Source organism: Schistocerca serialis, chromosome 3 (genome assembly GCF_023864345.2).
Source record: "Schistocerca serialis cubense isolate TAMUIC-IGC-003099 chromosome 3, iqSchSeri2.2, whole genome shotgun sequence".
NCBI classification, from domain to species: Eukaryota; Metazoa; Arthropoda; class Insecta; order Orthoptera; family Acrididae; genus Schistocerca; species Schistocerca serialis.
In genome coordinates, this window is record NC_064640.1 from 98612429 (window position 1) to 98632200 (window position 19772).

The 19772-nt window shown below is 37.9% G+C and overlaps 1 protein-coding gene across 2 annotated transcripts in view; it reads left to right on the top strand.

The window, feature by feature from the left end:
• Nucleotides 1-19772, top strand: part of LOC126469765 (orphan steroid hormone receptor 2-like) — a 126965-nt gene that overhangs the window by 27112 nt on the left and 80081 nt on the right. For both annotated transcript variants that reach the window (XM_050096987.1, XM_050096988.1), the window contains 2 exons: nucleotides 16677-16827; nucleotides 16912-17091. In XM_050096987.1, the coding sequence (XP_049952944.1) occupies nucleotides 16716-16827; nucleotides 16912-17091 (292 nt within the window). In that variant the 5' untranslated portion in view covers nucleotides 16677-16715. The remainder of the gene's footprint in view (nucleotides 1-16676; nucleotides 16828-16911; nucleotides 17092-19772) is intronic.

Here is a 19772-nt window from a genome sequence, read left to right on the forward strand (position 1 = left end):
GGCAAAAGATGTCACTAAATTGCTTTGATCAAGACTGAAAGCAAAAGTCTTCTACTACCCAGTTTATTGTTCTCTTGATACACAGGGTGTATATGACCTGGGAGATTCGGAAAAAAACCAGGAATTTTTTCATTCGGGAGAAAACCGGAAGAAACCGGGAATTTTTTAGAATTCCAGGAATTTTTCATTGTTTCAGTTTTCAGTTAAATTTTTGTAATTTTCACTGGTAAGAACTGATACTCTTACAAAGGATATTACTGTATCCTGCTACTGCAGAATAATACTTCAACAGTGAAACATAAATGAGAGAAAAAAAAACGAAAATAACTTAAATTGCAAAGGAAATGCACCATATACCACGATGACACACTGTGCTCATGCAAGCGTCTGCCAGCAGTAAAATGTGTCAAAGGCTTTAGGAAGACTATGCATGCTTCATAACAACAAATTGCCTCTGATGAGGGTGAAGTCACAACTGTTCACATTAGATTCATTTTAGCAGTTACGAGCGGGCTCATGCACATGCGCGGTTGAGTCGCGTTGGAGCAGTAGTTTCTCCCGCTTCTGGCTACAGGAATGTAGCTGTTGGCTGTGCAAGCAGTCGCAGCAAGCTGCTAGATGCTACCGGGAAAAGTGGGCGCCAAATTCATGTTCTTGAGCAAAAAAAAATTTGTTCACAAAGCGCCTAGCAACCAGCGCACATTGGTCTATCGTTCAATCATATGATTTTGAAATGCGTCCCTGTTGGTTTCTGAACATTTTTGTACACATTTTAAGTTGATTTCTGAATGAATCATAAGTTGATTTTTGAATGCATGCATAGTGTACGTGTTGTCTCTGTCATAAGAATCCTCGTCGCATCTAGAAATAAACTTTCCGCAGACTGAAAGGGATGGGGCTATACGAGCTGAGCAGAGTAAAGCCGAACGGATGAATGCCAATTGCTGTTTGATTATGTCGGTGATTAGGTTTGTGAGTGATCAGTGTTGTTATAACTACTAGCGAAAAATATCATAGATCTGGGGCTCATGCGCAGAACAGTCTGAGTTATAGTGGGTAGTCTCCGCGTGACCCATGTTTACATTTAGTGATTTTGCTGTTTCCCCTTCGTTTACTCTCACATCAAATGAAAACAAAACAAAACGGATATCTGTGGCCAGGAATTATCAAGTGAATTAAAATACATTCACATAATTACGGAATGCTAAAATATGTTATTAGTTTCAGATTTTATTTTATTTCCACCTTTCTGACATTCAAGCATTAATTGCCTTGCAGAACAAGGGAGTTATTTTTGTCTGTTCGCTAAAGAAATTTGACTCTTATTAACCTTTTCCTCCATGGCAGTCAATGTATTTGAAACGAAATGTTTAATTCCACAGTACTGGCTACTTTCAACTGTTCGCTGCATGTCAAGTGCATGTTTTCTTCTTCTAGCACGTATGGCATTATGCCATAATAAAGAACCAGATACAGTACTGGAGCTCCAAGAAAATTTACATCCCGAAAATCACACTGAAAAGCTTAATATCAGGTCGAGGTCTACTTCATTGGGAATCTGGACATATGAATGTGCACTTTAAATGTGCACATTTTAGTATGGTTCACGAAATTGCGATTCTGTTGGAGTTCCCTCTGATGTGTGGTCTTTAAATATTGTACACGTACGTATATACGGGCTTCTTACGTCATGGTAGCTGCGCAAGCACGGTGTCGTCTGTTATCTGCGCTCGATGGCAACTGCTGAAACGAACGTATTTCTAACAGGTCACGGGAAAATATTGCGAATGGTGGTTTGAAAAGCATTACTTTCAAAATAAATATCCTTTTACTTAAGTTGAACTATGTGCGAGAATGTACCATGAATTTCTTAACTCACAGAGTGTTTGACTCTCATTTAAGAATCAACTCTTTGATGACGAGCCATTTAGAAGAATTTTGAACCCTGAAGATCAGACATTTATGCCAACATTAAAAATTTTACTTTCATATATCTTATAGTGTAACACGCGCAGAAAAGATCAACATTATATGCGAAAGCTCAGCTCCTCTTGCAACTTATTAACCTTAGAGAGCAATATTATGTGTGGAAGCTTTGCTTTTCTTGTAGCAACACTATGTATGTTAATTTAAACTATTAACTTTTCCTGTTTGTGTGTTCGTGCTACTTAACAGTGATGTTGCTGTTAGCTGACTACATCACGTGTCCTATGTTCTGAATATCCGCTATCGTCGGCTGGCGAGATCACGTGACATGAGCTATGACTGGCTTACAAAAGTGCATCGCAATCTCTATTTCAATGATTCGGAAAGTAACGTGCAGTGTTTGTTGGAATTCCAATGTATACTTTTGTAATACCAAAATATGCAGTGTACATGTTGCTGCACATCAAAGATATTTCCAAAACATGTCTTTTTCACTGAGTTTCGTTTTCTAATGTGCCAGGATATTCTATGCCTTTGTATAAAACCATAACCCTTCAAAGAATTGATAAGTTTTGCTGTTCCGATGGAAAATATACTGTTACTTAAGATGATAAAAGTGTGTTTTCACCTGGGAGAAAGTGTGTTTTTAACCAGGAAATCCGGGAATTTTTCTTCCTTGTCTGCGTATACACCCTGGTACAGGAACAAAGTAAAGGAATAAAGAAAATTCTTTAAAGAAAAAGATAATATGTTGTGATATTGAGGGTTTATTAACATTCGTGGACAATATGTGGGGATATGAAAGTAGTTGGGATATTATTCCATCAACAATCTAGCTACACAAAAATGACTTGTTTCATTTGAGTGTGGGACGGCAGAGCCAAAGATAAGCTTTGGAAGGTAATTAACGGGTGTGAAAGAAGAACCCTGTAACCTAGTTCTCAGAATATAATAAAAAGTGTGTTACAAGAGAAAAAGAAGGGATCTTTGTCGGGGCTGCAGATAAAAAATTTAAAGGTAGACAAATTTTTGAAAGTACCCAGTGGAAAAATGGGCTTGGATTTTGTTTAAGAAGTACTGGACAACTTTTTAGGCAACAACAAGCGTCCAAAAAATTATAAAACCATAGTTGAAACAATGTTGGTTGGTTTGGGGAGTAAAGGGACTAAACGGCAGGGTCATCAGTACTTTCAAAACAGTGTTGCAGAGTTTCGTGAAATTAAGATACAGTCGCCCCACCCCCCCACCCACCCCTCTGAACCTTGGCAATGTAAGAGAAGGACAAGGAGGAAGATTCCACCAGGACATAAAGGAGATGGAAAAGAGATAGCAGACAAGGTGGAATACAGAAATGATGACTTTTTTTTTTTTTTTTAATGCCAAATAGAGATGACACAGGTAAAAGGAGACAATCAGAGAAGAGGAAGTTTCTCATCATGTCTGACAGAACTTGATACAGTGAAAGTAAAGAAAGGAAGTTGAATTGTCATACACGTGTTGTAATTTAGAAATAATTATTAAAATTTTTAAATGGACATATACCTTTTGTCTAATCTTATGCAGTGTGTATTGATTCTGTACGAGGCTACAAAATAAATATTTTTAATGTAAGTAAAGGAAAAAAAATCTAATGTCATACAGAAATCTGATGTACAGAATCAGATGTGTAATTAGACTGAAAAATACTTTAAATATCACCTTAAAGTTATAAAACATCTCTCCAAAAGTTCTAAAATGCAGTGTAGTGTTAATGTTCATGTATATGACAGATCAATTGTACCATATCAGTGGGCTGTTGGCAGGAGAGTTTCTAGATTGCTGCCAGTTTTATCATCTGTGACATGAGAAGTGACCTCCTTTTGTTGAATACAACCTCGAACCTTCTCTGAGAAGAAAAAAAGAATTAAAAGAAAGTTTACCACAGTTGTGTAATTTCAGCCAATTTTTGATGTGACATGTACATTGACTTTCTCAGAATTCAAGTGCAAGAATCTGCATAAGCTACCAAGACTGCAGGCTATGGCAATTTAAGGGAAAAAACTGTACCATACACGGTCGATTGTCACATGTGCTGGTGGTGGTATAGTTAGTAATAAAATGTATACTATATAAACACGTGTCCGATATTCGTGGACAATCAGTCTGAATTTTTTTTATGTCATTTCACCTATATGCTATAAATATGTGTGTATAAGGGTCAGTAATAATTTTTCACTTTCTACATACCAAAAATTGTTAAATTCTGCCTAGTCGTCAAATATGGGGTGTCTAGGAAACCTGCTTTTTCGGATTGCTAGACAACATTTAAACACGTCATATTAATGAGTTTTACTACAAAATGAAATTTACAGATACTTAACTTTGTGTTACACAGATGTGTTGCAAGCAAAGGGCGACATGCAAAATAAGCAAGGTTCTTCTGTTCAAACAACTCTAATAAAAGCGAAGTAATAGAGTTGACGCTTCTATTCAGGTCGCTGGCCTTTGAAGCTTCTCTTCGATTGGGCCCTGATCAGTCGGGCACAGCGTTTATGTCCTCTTCGCATAGAGGCCGCTGCTGTCGGGGGGGAATCCTAGAGAGGGGTCGGTCAGCATGCTATTGGCTGACCTCTTCTCACAGCCACCTCTTTTCCCTCATTCTCAACTGCCGTGCAGACACTTTGACTTTATGCCGTAACAAAAAATAACAATTCCATCCCCAAATATTTTTGTAACAGTTTTTGGCACCTGTCTGTTTTTGAACACCTCATTGCACGTAGATCCCGGAGGACCTTCCTTCCAGGTATCAAGTGCCAGTTGCCACCCAAACATTTTGTCACAGCAAAGACTGCTTACAGTCTACAATGTCAAATACTGTGTATCTCGTTGGTGACTACAAAACTCTTCTATGTTTTTTCATGAGGAACATCAATGATTAATTGAATGAATACTGTGCATCACGTGTTTAATCAGACAGATTGTCCACTTTTGAGATTCCTTTATGTTAAGCGAAAATGATACAATAAATATTTAACAAGATTTTTATCTGGAATTGCCTTATTTCTTAAATTATGTAATGGAAAAGAGTGTGGAATGGGAAATTTAGTCGTTTGCCTTAGTCATGTAAGATGAAAACTGCAATGTTCCTCAGTGGAATATGGCAGTATATAATGAGATGTTGTGATTAAAATTTATTTGTGAAATATAATACATTATGCACTTACAAATATTAGCTAATGACAGATACATTTTTTATGTCAATAAGGGCTGCCCACACGCTCTCTGTTGTGAATGTGATGATGAGAGTAGACTTATAAAGAAAAACTAGCAAATGAATTATCTGTTGTTATGCAGTAATAAGTAAAATTGGGCCTTTCAAAAACTAAACTGAAAACAATTTAGGCTAATACAGATGTGAACATGTGCATGATTCTACATTTTCAACATTTTTACCTTCAGATCTACCAGAGGGAAGTGATGCTAATTAGTCTGTTCATTGCTCCCATAATTTTTCCCCTTGATAATTGGCTCCTTATTGATGAAGATCAGCTAAAATATGTGCCATTAACAGACCATTCTAAGATTTTGAGGGATTTTTTTTTGTTCCCTAAGGAGATACCTATGATAACTTCTGCAGGGGGCTATGGATATGCTCTTACAACTGTTAGCATAGTTTTGACATAGCATTATTGTAGGGCATGTTTGGAAACTGTGTGACAGTCCAGCTGTTTTGAGATGTTGCACTGAATTATGCTGCTAAATTCACTTAATACTCCCCTATCACCTCTGTTCATCCACCATCACATGGCAATTTTCTATCACATTGGTTTCAACTACTGCAGTAAACACATGTACCACAACACGGTGTGCTTGACCTAGACACTGAGGGTATGTCACTGAACTCTCACTTTTTTGGAACTTTCCACTCCACTCATACACTTATTGCATTGATAGACATGCATCGCCATACTGGACATTCATTCACCAGTTGATTTCCACTGGTTCCGTACTTTCACTGCTCAGAAAACATGTGACAGAGCACTGTTATCCCTTCGTGCATGTCGCAAGTGCGGCAACCATTTTGAACTGGTATTGTGGCCACATTTCGCATGTCTGTAGTATGCTGCCGCCAGTAGGGCATTCTGTACACAGGGTATATATGGCCCGGGAAATCCGGGAAAAACCTGGGAACTTTTTCATCCAGGAAAAACCCAGGAATATTTCAGAATTCCGGGAATTTTTCATTGTTTTAACTTTCAGTTAAATTTTTGTAATTTTGACTGGTAAGAATTGATTCTCTAGCAAAGAATGTTACTGTATCCTGCTGTTGGAGAATGATACTGCAGTAATAAAATATAAACGAGAGGGAAAAAATAAAACTTAAGTGGCAAAGGAAATGCACCATTTACAACAACAAAACACCGTGCACGCACAAGCTTCTGCTATCAGCAAAAGTATGTCAAAGGCCTTAGGGCGAAGACTACGTAATACTTCATAACAATAAACTGCTTTCTATGAGTTTAACATCACAACTGTTTACATTAGGTTAGTTCGACCAGTTGCCAGCGGGCTCTTACGCATGCACAGTTGACTCGTGTATGAGCAGTACCTTCTCTCATTGTATCAGCAGTAGCAGCAAGCAACCAGATGCTAATGAGAAAAATTTTTCTCACGTGCCCTTTTTGCCAGATTCGATCATGCGCAGAGTTGTCTGAGTTGTGGGGAGAGGGTTAGTCTCTACCTGACCCCTGTTTGCGTTAAGTGATTTCGCGGTTTCCTCTTTGCTTACAGCTCCCGCGTCAAATGAAAATAAAACGGATTTCTGCGGCCGTGAGCTATCAAGTGAATTATAATTCATTCGCATAAGTACAGAGGGGAAAAAAATATTATTAGTTTCAGTGTTCTCCTTTTATTTTATTTGCAAGTTATTCGCAGTCAATCATTAATCGCCTTGCAGAACAGTGAAGTTAGTTTTGTCAGTTTGCTAAAGAAATTTGGCTTTATTACTCTTTCTGCTGAGGCAATCAATTTATTTGAAGTGAAGTGTTGCATTCCACCGTACTGGCTAGTTCCAACTGTTCGCTGAATTTCAAGTGCACGTTTTCATCTTCTGCCATGTATGGCATTATGCCATAATAAAGAACCAAATATGAGATAGTACAGTACTGGTACTCCAAGAAATTTACATCCCAAAAACCACACTGAAAAGCTTAATATCAGATGGGACCTACTTTGTTGTGAATCTGGAAAAAACCAATGTGCACTTCAAGCCGAATTATGAATTTTAGTATGGTTTACAAAATTCCGATGCTTTTGGAGGATCCACTGATGTCCTGTTTCTTTTATGGCGTAATGTAAGTTCTCATAGTGCTTTATACATACGAACTTGCAGGCTTCCTACGCTAGTGCAGCTGCGCACGCGCAATAATGCCTGTTCTCTGGTGCTCTCTGGCAACTGCTATATCGAACCTATTTCTAACAGTCTCAGGGTAGTATTGTGAATGGTGGTTCGAAAAGTGTTACTTTCAAAGTAAATTTCTTTTTACACAAGTTGAATTATGTTACGTGTGAGAAAGTGGGATGAATTTAAGTCACAGAGTGCTTAAAACTGAACACTTTGAGGACCAGCTACTTCAAGAATTTTGAGCCTAGAAGACCAAACATTTATGACATTATTTTAAATTTACTGGCACGTTTGTGTGATTATCTTAAAGTATAACATACACAAAAAAAGATCAATATTACATGTGAAAACTGAGCTTCTCTTGTAGCTTATTAATCTTTGAGACCAATATTATCTGTGAAAGCTTAGCTTTTCTTGTAGGCATACTATGTATAGTAATGTAACAATGATCTTGCTATTGGCGGACTATAACACATGTCCTATGCTCTGAATATCTGCTGTCATCGGCGGGCGAGGCCATGTGGCATGAGATATGACTATCTTACAAAAGGGCATCGCAATCTAGATTTCAACGCTCCGGAAACTAACGTGCTGTGTTTGGTGCAATTTGAATTTAATCTTTTGTAATACGAAAATATGCAGCGTATATGTTGCTGCACATCAAAGGTCTTTCCAAAATGCTTCTCCCTTTTTTCATCAAAAGTCTTCAAAACTTCTCTCTCTCTCTCTCTCTCTCTCTCTCTCTCTCTCTCTCTCTCTCTCCTCCCCACCCCCCCCCCTTTTTTGTTTTTGAGGAGGGGAGGGGGGGGGGGGGGAGTTCAACGCCAGCGTATAAAATGTTAACCATTCTAAGGATTCGTAAGTTTTACAGTTCCAAAGGAAAAATGTACGGAAAACCTACTGTCACTTAGTGCCGAAAAAGTGTATTTTCGCTTGGGAAAATGTATATTTTTTAAACGGGATATCCCAGAATAATCCTGGAATCTTTTTTCCTTGTCCACGTATACACCCTGGTACATCATTGGTAAGAATACTGCCAACTTACAGAACATTGTGTGAAATGTCAAGTTTTAATTAAACTTTTGAGGTTTTCATTTATCTCCCCCTTGTACATGTAAGGTATGATTGTTCTTAACTTCAGTATTGTGCATCATATGCCTTATAGTGTTTATGCCAGTGATAGAGTTCTCCATGCACTATTATTTTCTGTACCTTACTGGTACCACTGTTGTTACATCACACAAAGCCTGCACTATATGTCAATTCACAACTTGCTGGTGGGCTCCTTCATTTGTTTTTAATCCAGCTGCAAATGGTCATTATAAAATTCAGTAATACAGTCATAAGAAAATGTCACTGTATGTGCTGCTGCTGCTGCTGCTGCTGCTGTGCAAGTTAAATCAGCCATCGATAAAGTTTTAACTTTCTGGTAGGCAATGACACGCTTAATTTACTGTTATTGCAATATTATTATTTTGCAGAATTCAGAGCCATGCCATATGGTTGGGCTAACAGCTAAAGTAGTTTTATCATATCTTCTGCTGGAAGTGGCTCTCTGTGATTTTCAGTGAAAAATCTTGTCACATTTGCTGGGAGAAATTAACTACAGTATAACCCTCTTTTGCGTTCCCGGAATTAACATTTTCATGCCGTTCAGGACATTTTTCTATCAATCCCGTCAAATTTCCTGTGCCCCTGATGGTAATTTGCACCTGATTTTGTGTTACCATATTCATCATTTTCCTGCGATTTACATTTACAAAAAAATGTTTGTGGAGAAAAAAATGTTGTAGGGTGTCCAGTAGTGTTTACAAATAGTACGTGGTTAATTTTCTTGACACCAGGACACTCTACTCAGCGGATTTGAACTGGTAAACATCTAAAAGTTGGAACAATTCGTGCCATATTTCCCGCTGCTGCCAAGCTTCACTTGGCGTGGTGGCTAATGTGAGTAATTAGGTTTATTCAAATCAAGATATCATGACCAATTACAACAATTTCCAAACTGTCTCTGCTGCACAAATACAGCTTCATGATTGTTGTGATCATTGTGACACCTTTGTCTGCATTGCTCAAATGTTTTTAGTTTAAACACAGTGCCTGTTACTTAATTTTATTCATACTGAGCAAAACATGTGCCGAGAATTTATTCTTGTTGTCAAGTGCAGTATTTGTGTTCGAATTTTTTGGGATGTTAAACAAACAAACAATGTGAGTGATAGCTTGTGTGTGTGTGTGTGTGTGTGTGTGTGTGTGTGTGTGTGTGTGTGTGTGTGTTTTTCTACTTAACTGATGAGGCACAGTACCTGATAAACTCAAAAAGACAACTACAGTGCAAGAGATGCAGAATAACACACATTCAGACACCAAACAAAATACTTATTTACATACTTGCACTTGACAACGAGAAGAAATTCTCAAAACGCGTCGTGCTAAGCATGATAAAATACGTAACTAGTGCAGTATTTCATTATTTAGATAATGAATGACAGCTGCAGGCATACAAGAACATGGATTATGACATATGAAATTGAGTCAAACATTTCTACTTTCCAGACAGTTATCAGTTCCAGTTACATCAGCGTTTTTTTTTTAATAATAAACCTTCATTAAATAGTAAAAAGTCCCAGTCAAGTCTTTTGATGCCTGTTATGTACATATATCATACATAAAGTGCAAGGGGATATCTTATACATAACTTTTACAGCTTAAAACATTGTTTACCACATTTTACATTTTCCTGTGTTTACATAATTTTTTTGAAGTCACCGTACATACCATTTTAAAGGAAGGATGTTGTCCATGTCATATAGTAAGCGGCATTATAGATATCCAGGTGTAAAGTCAGAATAATGTTTCTGTTGTACCAAATAGCACTCTAACCCAGAGTTGAATGTGGTATCCCCCTCAAGGAAAGTATAAATATTGACCATTTAGCCACAAAGACCACCAATGGTGCATTTTAGTTACAATTCAGTATACCTAATAACAACAATAATAATAAATACATAATAATAGATTCCGTGGAGGCCCGGGAAATGAATAGGCCTCCGGTATTTTCTGCCAGTGTTAAAAGGCGATGAAAAGAACAAACCACTAATAGGGCTAACCCCCCCTTTTAGTGTGATTAGTTAGTTCAGGACGGAACTAAAGAAGCCTCGGACAAGCGCCATCATGGTCGGGGATGACGCTTGAACTATATGCCCGCTCACAATGGTAACGACACTGCTAGCCAACTGGAAATTGATTTAAATCCAAATAGAGGTGTTTTGCAGGATATGCTTCCTGCAACCACCCTAGAAGGAAAACAAAGACAGAGGATGAGATGGTCAGATGAAGTTAACCGACACCTCATGTTCTGTTATTACCAAGCAACAAACCTAGGAACCAACACAACTGGATACAGATCACAAGTATACACAACATTTATTACCAGATACCCGGAATTAAAATTTTTAATAGAACAACGACTAGCTGATCAGATCTGTGTAATAATAAAAAATAACAGGATACCCCAGTCAGAATTGGAAAACATCAAACAACAAGTACAACAAATACTGGAACAAAATAATGTGCAATCAGTGTTGTGACTTGGCAAGACAGCCAAGCCACTAGGAGGTGAAGCCGAAAGGCACACTTTAAGCTCACGCAGGCTGGCGTGAGGTCTGGAACAGTTAAAGGATTTGAGTCTAGCAAATTAAGTACGTAGCTGTTGGAATACTTAACTTTAATCCATAATTGGTGAACATCGGTCTGACGGTACATGCATCACAAGATAAATAGCAAATGATAATGGCGCCTCGCTAGGTCGTAGCAAATGACGTAGCTGAAGGCTATGCTAACTATCGTCTTGGCAAATGAGAGCGCAATTTGTCAGTGAACCATCGCTAGCGAAGTCGGCTGTACAACTGGGGCGAGTGCTTGGAAGTTTCTCTAGACCTGCCGTGTGGTGGTGCTCAGTCTGCAATCACTGACAGTGGCGACATGCGGGTCCGACGTATACTAAAGGACCGCGGCCGATTTAAAGGCTACCACCTAGCAAGTGTGGTGTCTGGCGGTGACACCACAATTAGAAGAAGAAGAAGAAAATACAGTAATGGACTCAAACATCTCAGAGCAAACAAACAAAGGACAACACGCATCAATTAAACAATCAGAAGAAAACGAAATCTTAAGACAGCCACCAGAACAAGCACAAATAGAACACGAAGTGACACACGTGTTAGATATAGAAGAAAAATTTCAGCTAACATATATAGAATACAAAGACACAAATACAGACATTAGACCATTCTTGCATAGACTGCCAAATAACCCACAAGTTGAAACAACAATAAAAACTATCAACACAATCATACACAACAAAATAAATGAAAACACAACTATGGAAGAGTTACAACTACTGGTTTATATCGGAGCACTCACTACACTAAATATACACACTAGGCAGAGATCAGAACCAACCAACACACAGAAGAAACCCACAAAACCAGCATGGCAACACAGGCTACAGATCAGAATAGAAAAACTGAGAAAATACATCGGACAGCTAACACAATTTATAAGAAATGAAATGTCAGAAGAAAAAGGTTAGGTAAAATCTCACAACAGGAAGCGATAGAGCAGTTAGATGAAAAGAAGCAGAAATTACAAGCATTGGCCAAACGACTTAGAAGATACAAAAAAAGTGAAAATAGAAGGAAACAAAACCAAACATTCAACACAAACCAAAAGAAATTTTACCAGACAATAGATAACACACACATTAAAATAGACAATCCACCAAACATAACAGACATGGAACACTTCTGGAGCAACATATGGTCAAACCCGGTACAACATAACAGGCATGCACGGTGGATAGAAGCAGAAATAGACACATACAAGATGATACCACAAATGCCTGAAGTGATAATTTTGCAACATGAAGTCACCCAAGCAATTAATTCTACTCACAATTGGAAAGCCCCTGGAAAAGATAAAATAGCAAATTTCTAGCTAAAGAAGTTCACCTCAACACATTCACATCTAACTAAATTATTTAACAGTTACATTGGAGACCCATACACATTCCCTGATACACTTACACAAGGAATAACTTATCTGAAACCTAAAGATCAAGCAGACACAGCAAACCCAGCTAAATATTGCCCCATAACATGCCTACCAACAATATACAAAATATTAACTTCAGTCATTACACAGAAATTAATGACACATACAACACAGAACAAAATTATAAATGAAGAACAAAAAGGCTGTTGCATAGGAGCACGAGGATGCAAAGAGCAACTGATAATAGATGCAGAGGTGACATATCAAGCTAAAACTAAAGGTCACTACACTATGCATACATTGATTACCAAAAAGCTTTTGATAGTGTACCCCACTCATGATTACTACAAATATTGGAAATATACAAAGTAGATCCTAAATTGATACAGTTCCTAAACATAGTAATGAAAAATTGGAAAACCACAATTAATATCCAAACAAATTCAAATAATATCACATCACAGCCAATACAGATTAAGCGTGGAATATACCAAGGAGACTCATTAAGTCCTTTCTGGTTCTGCCTTGCTCTGAACCCACTATCCAACATGCTAAATAATACAAATTATGGATACAATATTACTGGAACATACCCACACAAAATCACACATTTGCTATACATGGATGATCTAAAACTACTGGCAGCAACAAATCAACAACTCAACCAATTACTAAAGATAACAGAAGTATTCAGCAATGGTATAAATATGGCTTTTGGAACAGACAAGTGTAAGAAAAATAGCATAGTCGAGGGAAAACACACTAAACAAGATGATTACATATTGGATAACCACAGTGACTGCATAGAAGCGATGGAAAAAACAGATGCCTATAAATATCTAGGATACAGACAAAAAATAGGAATAGATAATACAAATATTAAAGAAGAACTAACAGAAAAATACTGAAAACAGAATTGACAGCAAGAAACAAGACAAAAGCTATAAATACTTATGCTATACCAATATTGACCTACTCATTTGGAGTAGTGAAATGGAGTAACACAGACCTAGAAGCACTCAATACACTTACACGATCACAATGCCACAAATATAGAATGCATCACATACATTCAGCAACTGAAAGATTCACATTAAGCAGAAAGGAAGGAGGAAGGGGATTTATCTACATAAAGAACCTACGTTATGGACAGGTAGACAATTTAAGAAAATTCTTTCTAGAACGAGCAGAAACTAGCAAAATACACAAAGCAATCACTCATATAAATACATCAGTTATACCACTGCAATTTCATAACCACTTCTACAACCCTTTAGATCACATAACATCAACAGATACGAAGAAAGCAAATTAGAAAAAGAAAACACTACATGGCAAGCACCCGTATCATCTAACACAGCCACACATCGATCAAGACGCATCCAACACATGGCTAAGAAAAGGCAATATATACAGTGAGACGGAAGGATTCATGATTGCGAAACAGGATCAAACAATAAACACCAGATATTACAGCAAGTATATTATTAAAGATCCCAATACCACAACAGATAAATGCAGACTTTGCAAACAACAAATAGAAACAGTAGATCACATCACAAGTGGATGTACAATACTAGCAAATACAGAATACCCCAGAAGACATGACAATGTAGCAAAAATAATACATCAACAGCTTGCCTTACAACATAAACTTATAAAACAACGTGCTCCCACATACAAGTATGCACCACAAAATGTACTGGAGAATGATGAATACAAATTATACTGGAACAGAACCATTATCACAGATAAAACAGCACCACATAACAAACCTGACATCATACTCACCAATAAAAAGAAGAAATTAACACAACTAATTGAAATATCCACACATAATACAACAAATATAAAAAGAAAACAGGAGAAAAAATTGAAAAATACATCCAACTGGCTGAGGAAGTCAAGGACATGTGGCATCAGGATAAAGTTGACATTATACCGTTTATACTATCAACTACAGGAGTCATACCACACAATATCCACCAGTACATCAACACAATACAGCTACATCCAAGCGTATATATACAACTACAGAAATCCGTAATTATTGATACGTGTTCAATAACCTGAAAATTCCTAAATACAATGTAACATATACCGTACAGTTAAAAGGAAGTCACGCTTGATGAAGGTCCGCGTCACTTTCCATTTTTAACCAGCCCTAAGGTCTGAGAAAAATAGTAATAATAATAATAGTAACAACAGTGTATTCAATTTGAAGAAAAACATTGGTAGTTTCTTGAAATGTGTCTGGACTACTGACAGGCCCTGCATCATCTAGTTCTTGAGATAACAATTGCTCTTTCACTGGGTCTTAGTGTAAATGGAGATAGTTTCATGCAGTGGTGTACCAACTATTTTTTGTCAGGATGCAAGCGAACCTAGTCACCGATTGCTGGAAGGGGTGGAGTGTAACAAGTCATTTTAGATCAATCCCATTGAGAAAGAGCTCAAGAATTTCAAATGCATCTTTCTTAAATCGTCATTCACGAGACAATTCTTCGGGAACAGATGATGTTTACGTGTGCTTTAATTTCAGTAGTATTTTTCTTGGCTGTGAGATATTTGGGTCTTTCAGATTGAGGTTCTTTGAATAATCCATGGCTTTCTTAAAACAGCATATCAAATGCTTCCACATTACCAATACATCACACAATAGATCACAACTTCTTGCAAGATCCAATCACTGGTTACTGCAGTGGATGTAAGTGCGTGGAAGATCCAAACACTGGTTACTGCAGTGGATGTAACAGATTCTTGACTGATCTTGAAGAAGAATTTCCTTCACGCACTTGGTCTGCTCAGAGATATTAGCTGTACCATTGAAGCAGTGGGCTTATAGAAACTCAGTTTCTAGTGAAAGTCAAGCGTGTCAGGGTTGACACAACACACGCATTGAGTGAATTGCTCCTAGCCAGCCATGTATATTTTGGAATAATAATTCCATAAAATTGAGAAATTTTTATTTGCTTCACAGTTACTTTTGCACATCATAATATCCAGTATTTCATTTTGTGTCACTGACACTTCATCCAGATCTTAAGTTCTGTGCTTCATTCCTCCTCTCATCGAGAAGGGTCTTGAAGTTCCCAGGGATATTCCAGTAGATATGCCATTGTTGGCATGTTTCATTTCATATGTGTTAATGCTATGCAGGACTTACTCATGCCATGATTGTTGACGGACAATTTTTGTGCTTTTAGTTGTAGAATTCAGTCCAATCTTTTAACACTGCTGTTTTTTTTAAATTTCCAGTATTGTTGCTTAATGGTTTCCATTGTCTTTTTTTCTCTCTCTTCTGAGTTGTGACCAGCAAATATTACTAGTTGTTGCATCACAGAGGAATAACTGTCTTCCTACCTCTGACCGTGTCCAGGCCTTCAAAGGAACTCAGACAGCTTATGAACAACATGCAGTGTATTGTCTTTGTTGCTAATGCCTGTAGGGGCAGCTACATGTCTGATAACAATGTTCATTTTCTGCATTGAGATCTTCTGCAAAAGTTATCGTACTAAAGCAGTGTCAAAGCCCCAGTCATCGCACAATGTATCTCAACTTTCAAAGCTTTGAAAAAATGTACTCTGTTACTGCTGCCCTTCAAAACTGCAGCCTGAAAGAATCCTGACCACAATGAAAAACTGTAAAATTATGAACTTGTTAAAAATGTTCAGGATAAATATTCAGTATTAAACTGCAAAGAAATGTTCTGTTACTTACGATATTGTAATGTAATTTATTTGTTCTTTACATGCCACAGATTGCTAGTTTATTTCCAAAATTTTAACTATATCGGTTTGCTAAAATGAAAAACTAAATGTGGAAACTGCTAAAATAAAATGAGGCTGTTGAGAGATGATAGTAAAAAGAGAGAGAGAGAGAGAGAGAGAGAGAGAGAGAGAGAGAGAGAGAGAGAGAGTAGATCCTTACTTTTCAGAGAACAGGGTCTGTTCTCCAGTGTAACTGAAGCAATGCAAAGTGTTGGGATGAAGGATAAACAAATCCATCTAATTCATCTGAAAGAAAACATACACTACGCAAGACAGAAAAAAAACAAATAGCAGCAGCTAACTTCATGTTTGCATGCACTGTCATTAAAAAAAGCTAGTATTCAGAATAATTCATTCTCATATTTATCCATTGTCTTAATAACCTGTAAAAAACCTTTGGATGTGTCGTTTGCAATTAATCTGGTATGATAAGTTTTGCACAGTACATTTACATATCATCTTCCTGTAGTATGAGTCATGTTTTCATGAAGATAAATTTTACAACTGCCTGCTTTTCTTAACAGTTCTTGTCATTGTTTCAGATTCTACGTTGTTGTCTGAAGAAATGCTGTATCAGTCACATGGATCAACCATTGAAAGTAGAAATGAATGCAGTGCATACTGCACATGATAAAGTCCGTTCCTTGTGCCTTTCAGTTGAATTATGTGTAGTTTGTGGAGACAGGGCATCAGGTAACTAACATTTCTTCATAAGTTCCTCTGGTAAAAATAATGGAAATAACTAAATTTTGACAACTGGTTTGTTTGGTGTTATAGGTCGGCATTATGGAGCAATAAGCTGTGAAGGATGTAAAGGGTTTTTCAAACGTTCTATACGCAAACAGTTAGGTTATCAGTGCCGAGGAAACAAGAATTGTGAAGTTACCAAACATCACAGGAATAGGTGTCAGTATTGCCGTCTTCAGAAGTGCCTTACAATGGGAATGAGAAGTGATTGTAAGTGTTTCGTCAAAATTAACATCTCTCTCTCTCTCTCTCTCTCTCTCTCTCTCTCTCTCTCTCCTTTCTGTCTGTCTCCCCTCCACCCAGTTTCCTGGACTCCCTATATGTGGTCAAGACCCAATAAATTCTCTCGTTTATTGGTTTGGCGCCCCAAACCTCCAGAATGGCAGCTATTCATAAAAAAGTTTGATTCCCTATTATGCCGTCTGTTATTAATCTGTGGTGATTTCAATGTAAACTTTCTAAGTAATTCTGATAGGAAAAGTGAACTGGAAGTGTTATTAACAACATATAACTTAGAATCAGTGGTCAATTTCCCTGTACATACAGCTCAAGACAGTAGCATTCTAATAGATAATGTATTTGTACAGAAAGAGGATGTAAAACAAACACATGCTTTCCCTGTGGTAAATTGATTGTCAGACCGTGATGCACAACTGATTAACTTACAAAACCTAACAGGGTGTTTTGTTCAGAAACCATTTAGTCTTGCATCTTTGTTGTAGGAGTACTGGATAATTTACAACTACACTGTGTGATCAAAAGTATATGGACACCTGGCTGAAAATGACTTAAAAGTTCATGGCACCCTCCATCGGTAATGCTGGAAGTCATTATGGTGTTGGCTCACCCTTAGCCTTGATTACAGCTTCCACTCTCGCAGTCACACATTCAATCAGATGCTGGAAGGTTTCTTGGGGAATGGCAGCCCATTCTTCATGAAATGCTGCACTGAGGACAGATATCGATATCGGTCGGTGAAGCCTGGCACGAAGTCGGCTTTCCAAAACATCCCAAAGGTGTTCTGTTGGATTTAGGTCAGGAGTCTGTGCAGGCCAGTCTATTACAGGGATGTTATTGTCGTGTAACCACAGGCCGTGCATTATGAACAGGTGCTCAATCATGTTGAAAGATGCAATCGCCATCCTCGAATTGCTCTTCAACAGTGGGCAGCAAGAAGGTGCTTAAAACATCAGTGCTGTGATAGTGCCACACAAAACAACAATGGGTGCAAGCCCCATCCATGAAAAACATGACCACACCATAACACCACTGCCTCCTAATTTTACTGTTGGCACTACACGTGCTGACAGATATTCACCGGGCATTCGCCATACCCACAACCTGCCATCGGATCGCCACACTGTGTCCGTGATTCATCACTCCACACAACGTTTTTCCACTGTTCGATCGTCCATTGTTTACGCTCCTTACACCAAGCGAGGCATTGTTTGGCATTTACCGGCATGATGTGTGGCTTATGAGCAATCGCTCGACCGTGAAATCAAAGTTTTTTCACCTCCCACCTAATTGTCATTAGTACTTGCAGTGGATCCTGATGCAGCTTGGAATCCCTGTGTGATGGTCTGGATAGATGTCTACCTATTACACAGTACGAACCTCTTCAACTGTCGGCGTCCTCTGTTAGTCAACAGATGAGGTCGGCCTGTAGGCCTTTGTGCTGTGTGTGTCCCTTCACATTTGCATTTCACTATCACATTGGAAACATTGGACCTAGGGATGTTTAGGAGTGTGGAAATCTCACATACAGATGTACGACACAAGTGACACCCGATCACCTGATCACATTCTAAGTCCGTGAGTTCCACAGAGTGCCCCATTCTTCTCTCTCACAATGTCTAATGTCTACTGAGTTCGCTGATGTGGAGTACCTGGCAGTAGGTGGTAGTAGTACAATGCACCTAATATGAAAAATGTATGTTTTTGGGTGTCTAAATACTTTTGATCACATAGTGTATCGTGGACTAGCAAAGTGTCACTTAATGCTCTAATTAACAAACCATTCTCTTGAGGTACAGTGTTCTACACTAACAAAGTTACATTTCATCTGAAACTTTAACTCTCACTGTCTTACTCGATGATGTTGAGTGCTGCACCTGAGGTCTCGTACTGGGCAGAGTGCTTGCATGCTCAACACTATATTGACCTCAGCACGAGGTCTCTGCTATTGCTGAGAGGGAGGTGGTGTCTTCTGCAGTGCCTCCCACATGTCATTGCAGATTGCAGAAAGCCCTCACTAATATCCGTGATATTGTTTTCCTTTCTTCCCAGCAGGAAAGTGTCTTCTTTTTTTACATTTTGGTAATCATCTCTCTCTCTCCTTTTATTAATATAATTTAATTGGCTACTGTCTCTGTTTATGAACTCCCCATTTAGAATTTGTATATTTATTCTGGAAAGAAAGACATAAGGAACTTTTATGGTACGACTCACTTATTGCAATGGCAAACATGTCATGGTATGAAGTGTAGCCAACAGAAGAAAGTAAACTATTGTAAACATGTGCATGCAGTTTCTGGCTGTAGTGCTGCTGCTGATTATTCCCTAAACTGTAAATTCTGTACTGTGAAAGTTCCACTTGGAGAGAGGTGGTTTCTTTCAGGGGGACTGTATGAATAAATGTTGAAAGGTTAAAAGAGGTGTTTAATTTGGTTGATTCTTCCACAGTATTAACAGTTGTTCATTTATGTGACTGGTTGATACAACATTACTTTGTACTGATTTTCTGTTGCTCAGTGTGTGTCTGTTTGATAAGTAGTTATCTATCCTCTTACGCATATTGTAACTATTATGTCGGGTGGTTATTCTATAAACACACATTTTTACAAGTGTTGATTGGTTGCCCTTGTTAATAAAATTTTCATCTGTTTCAT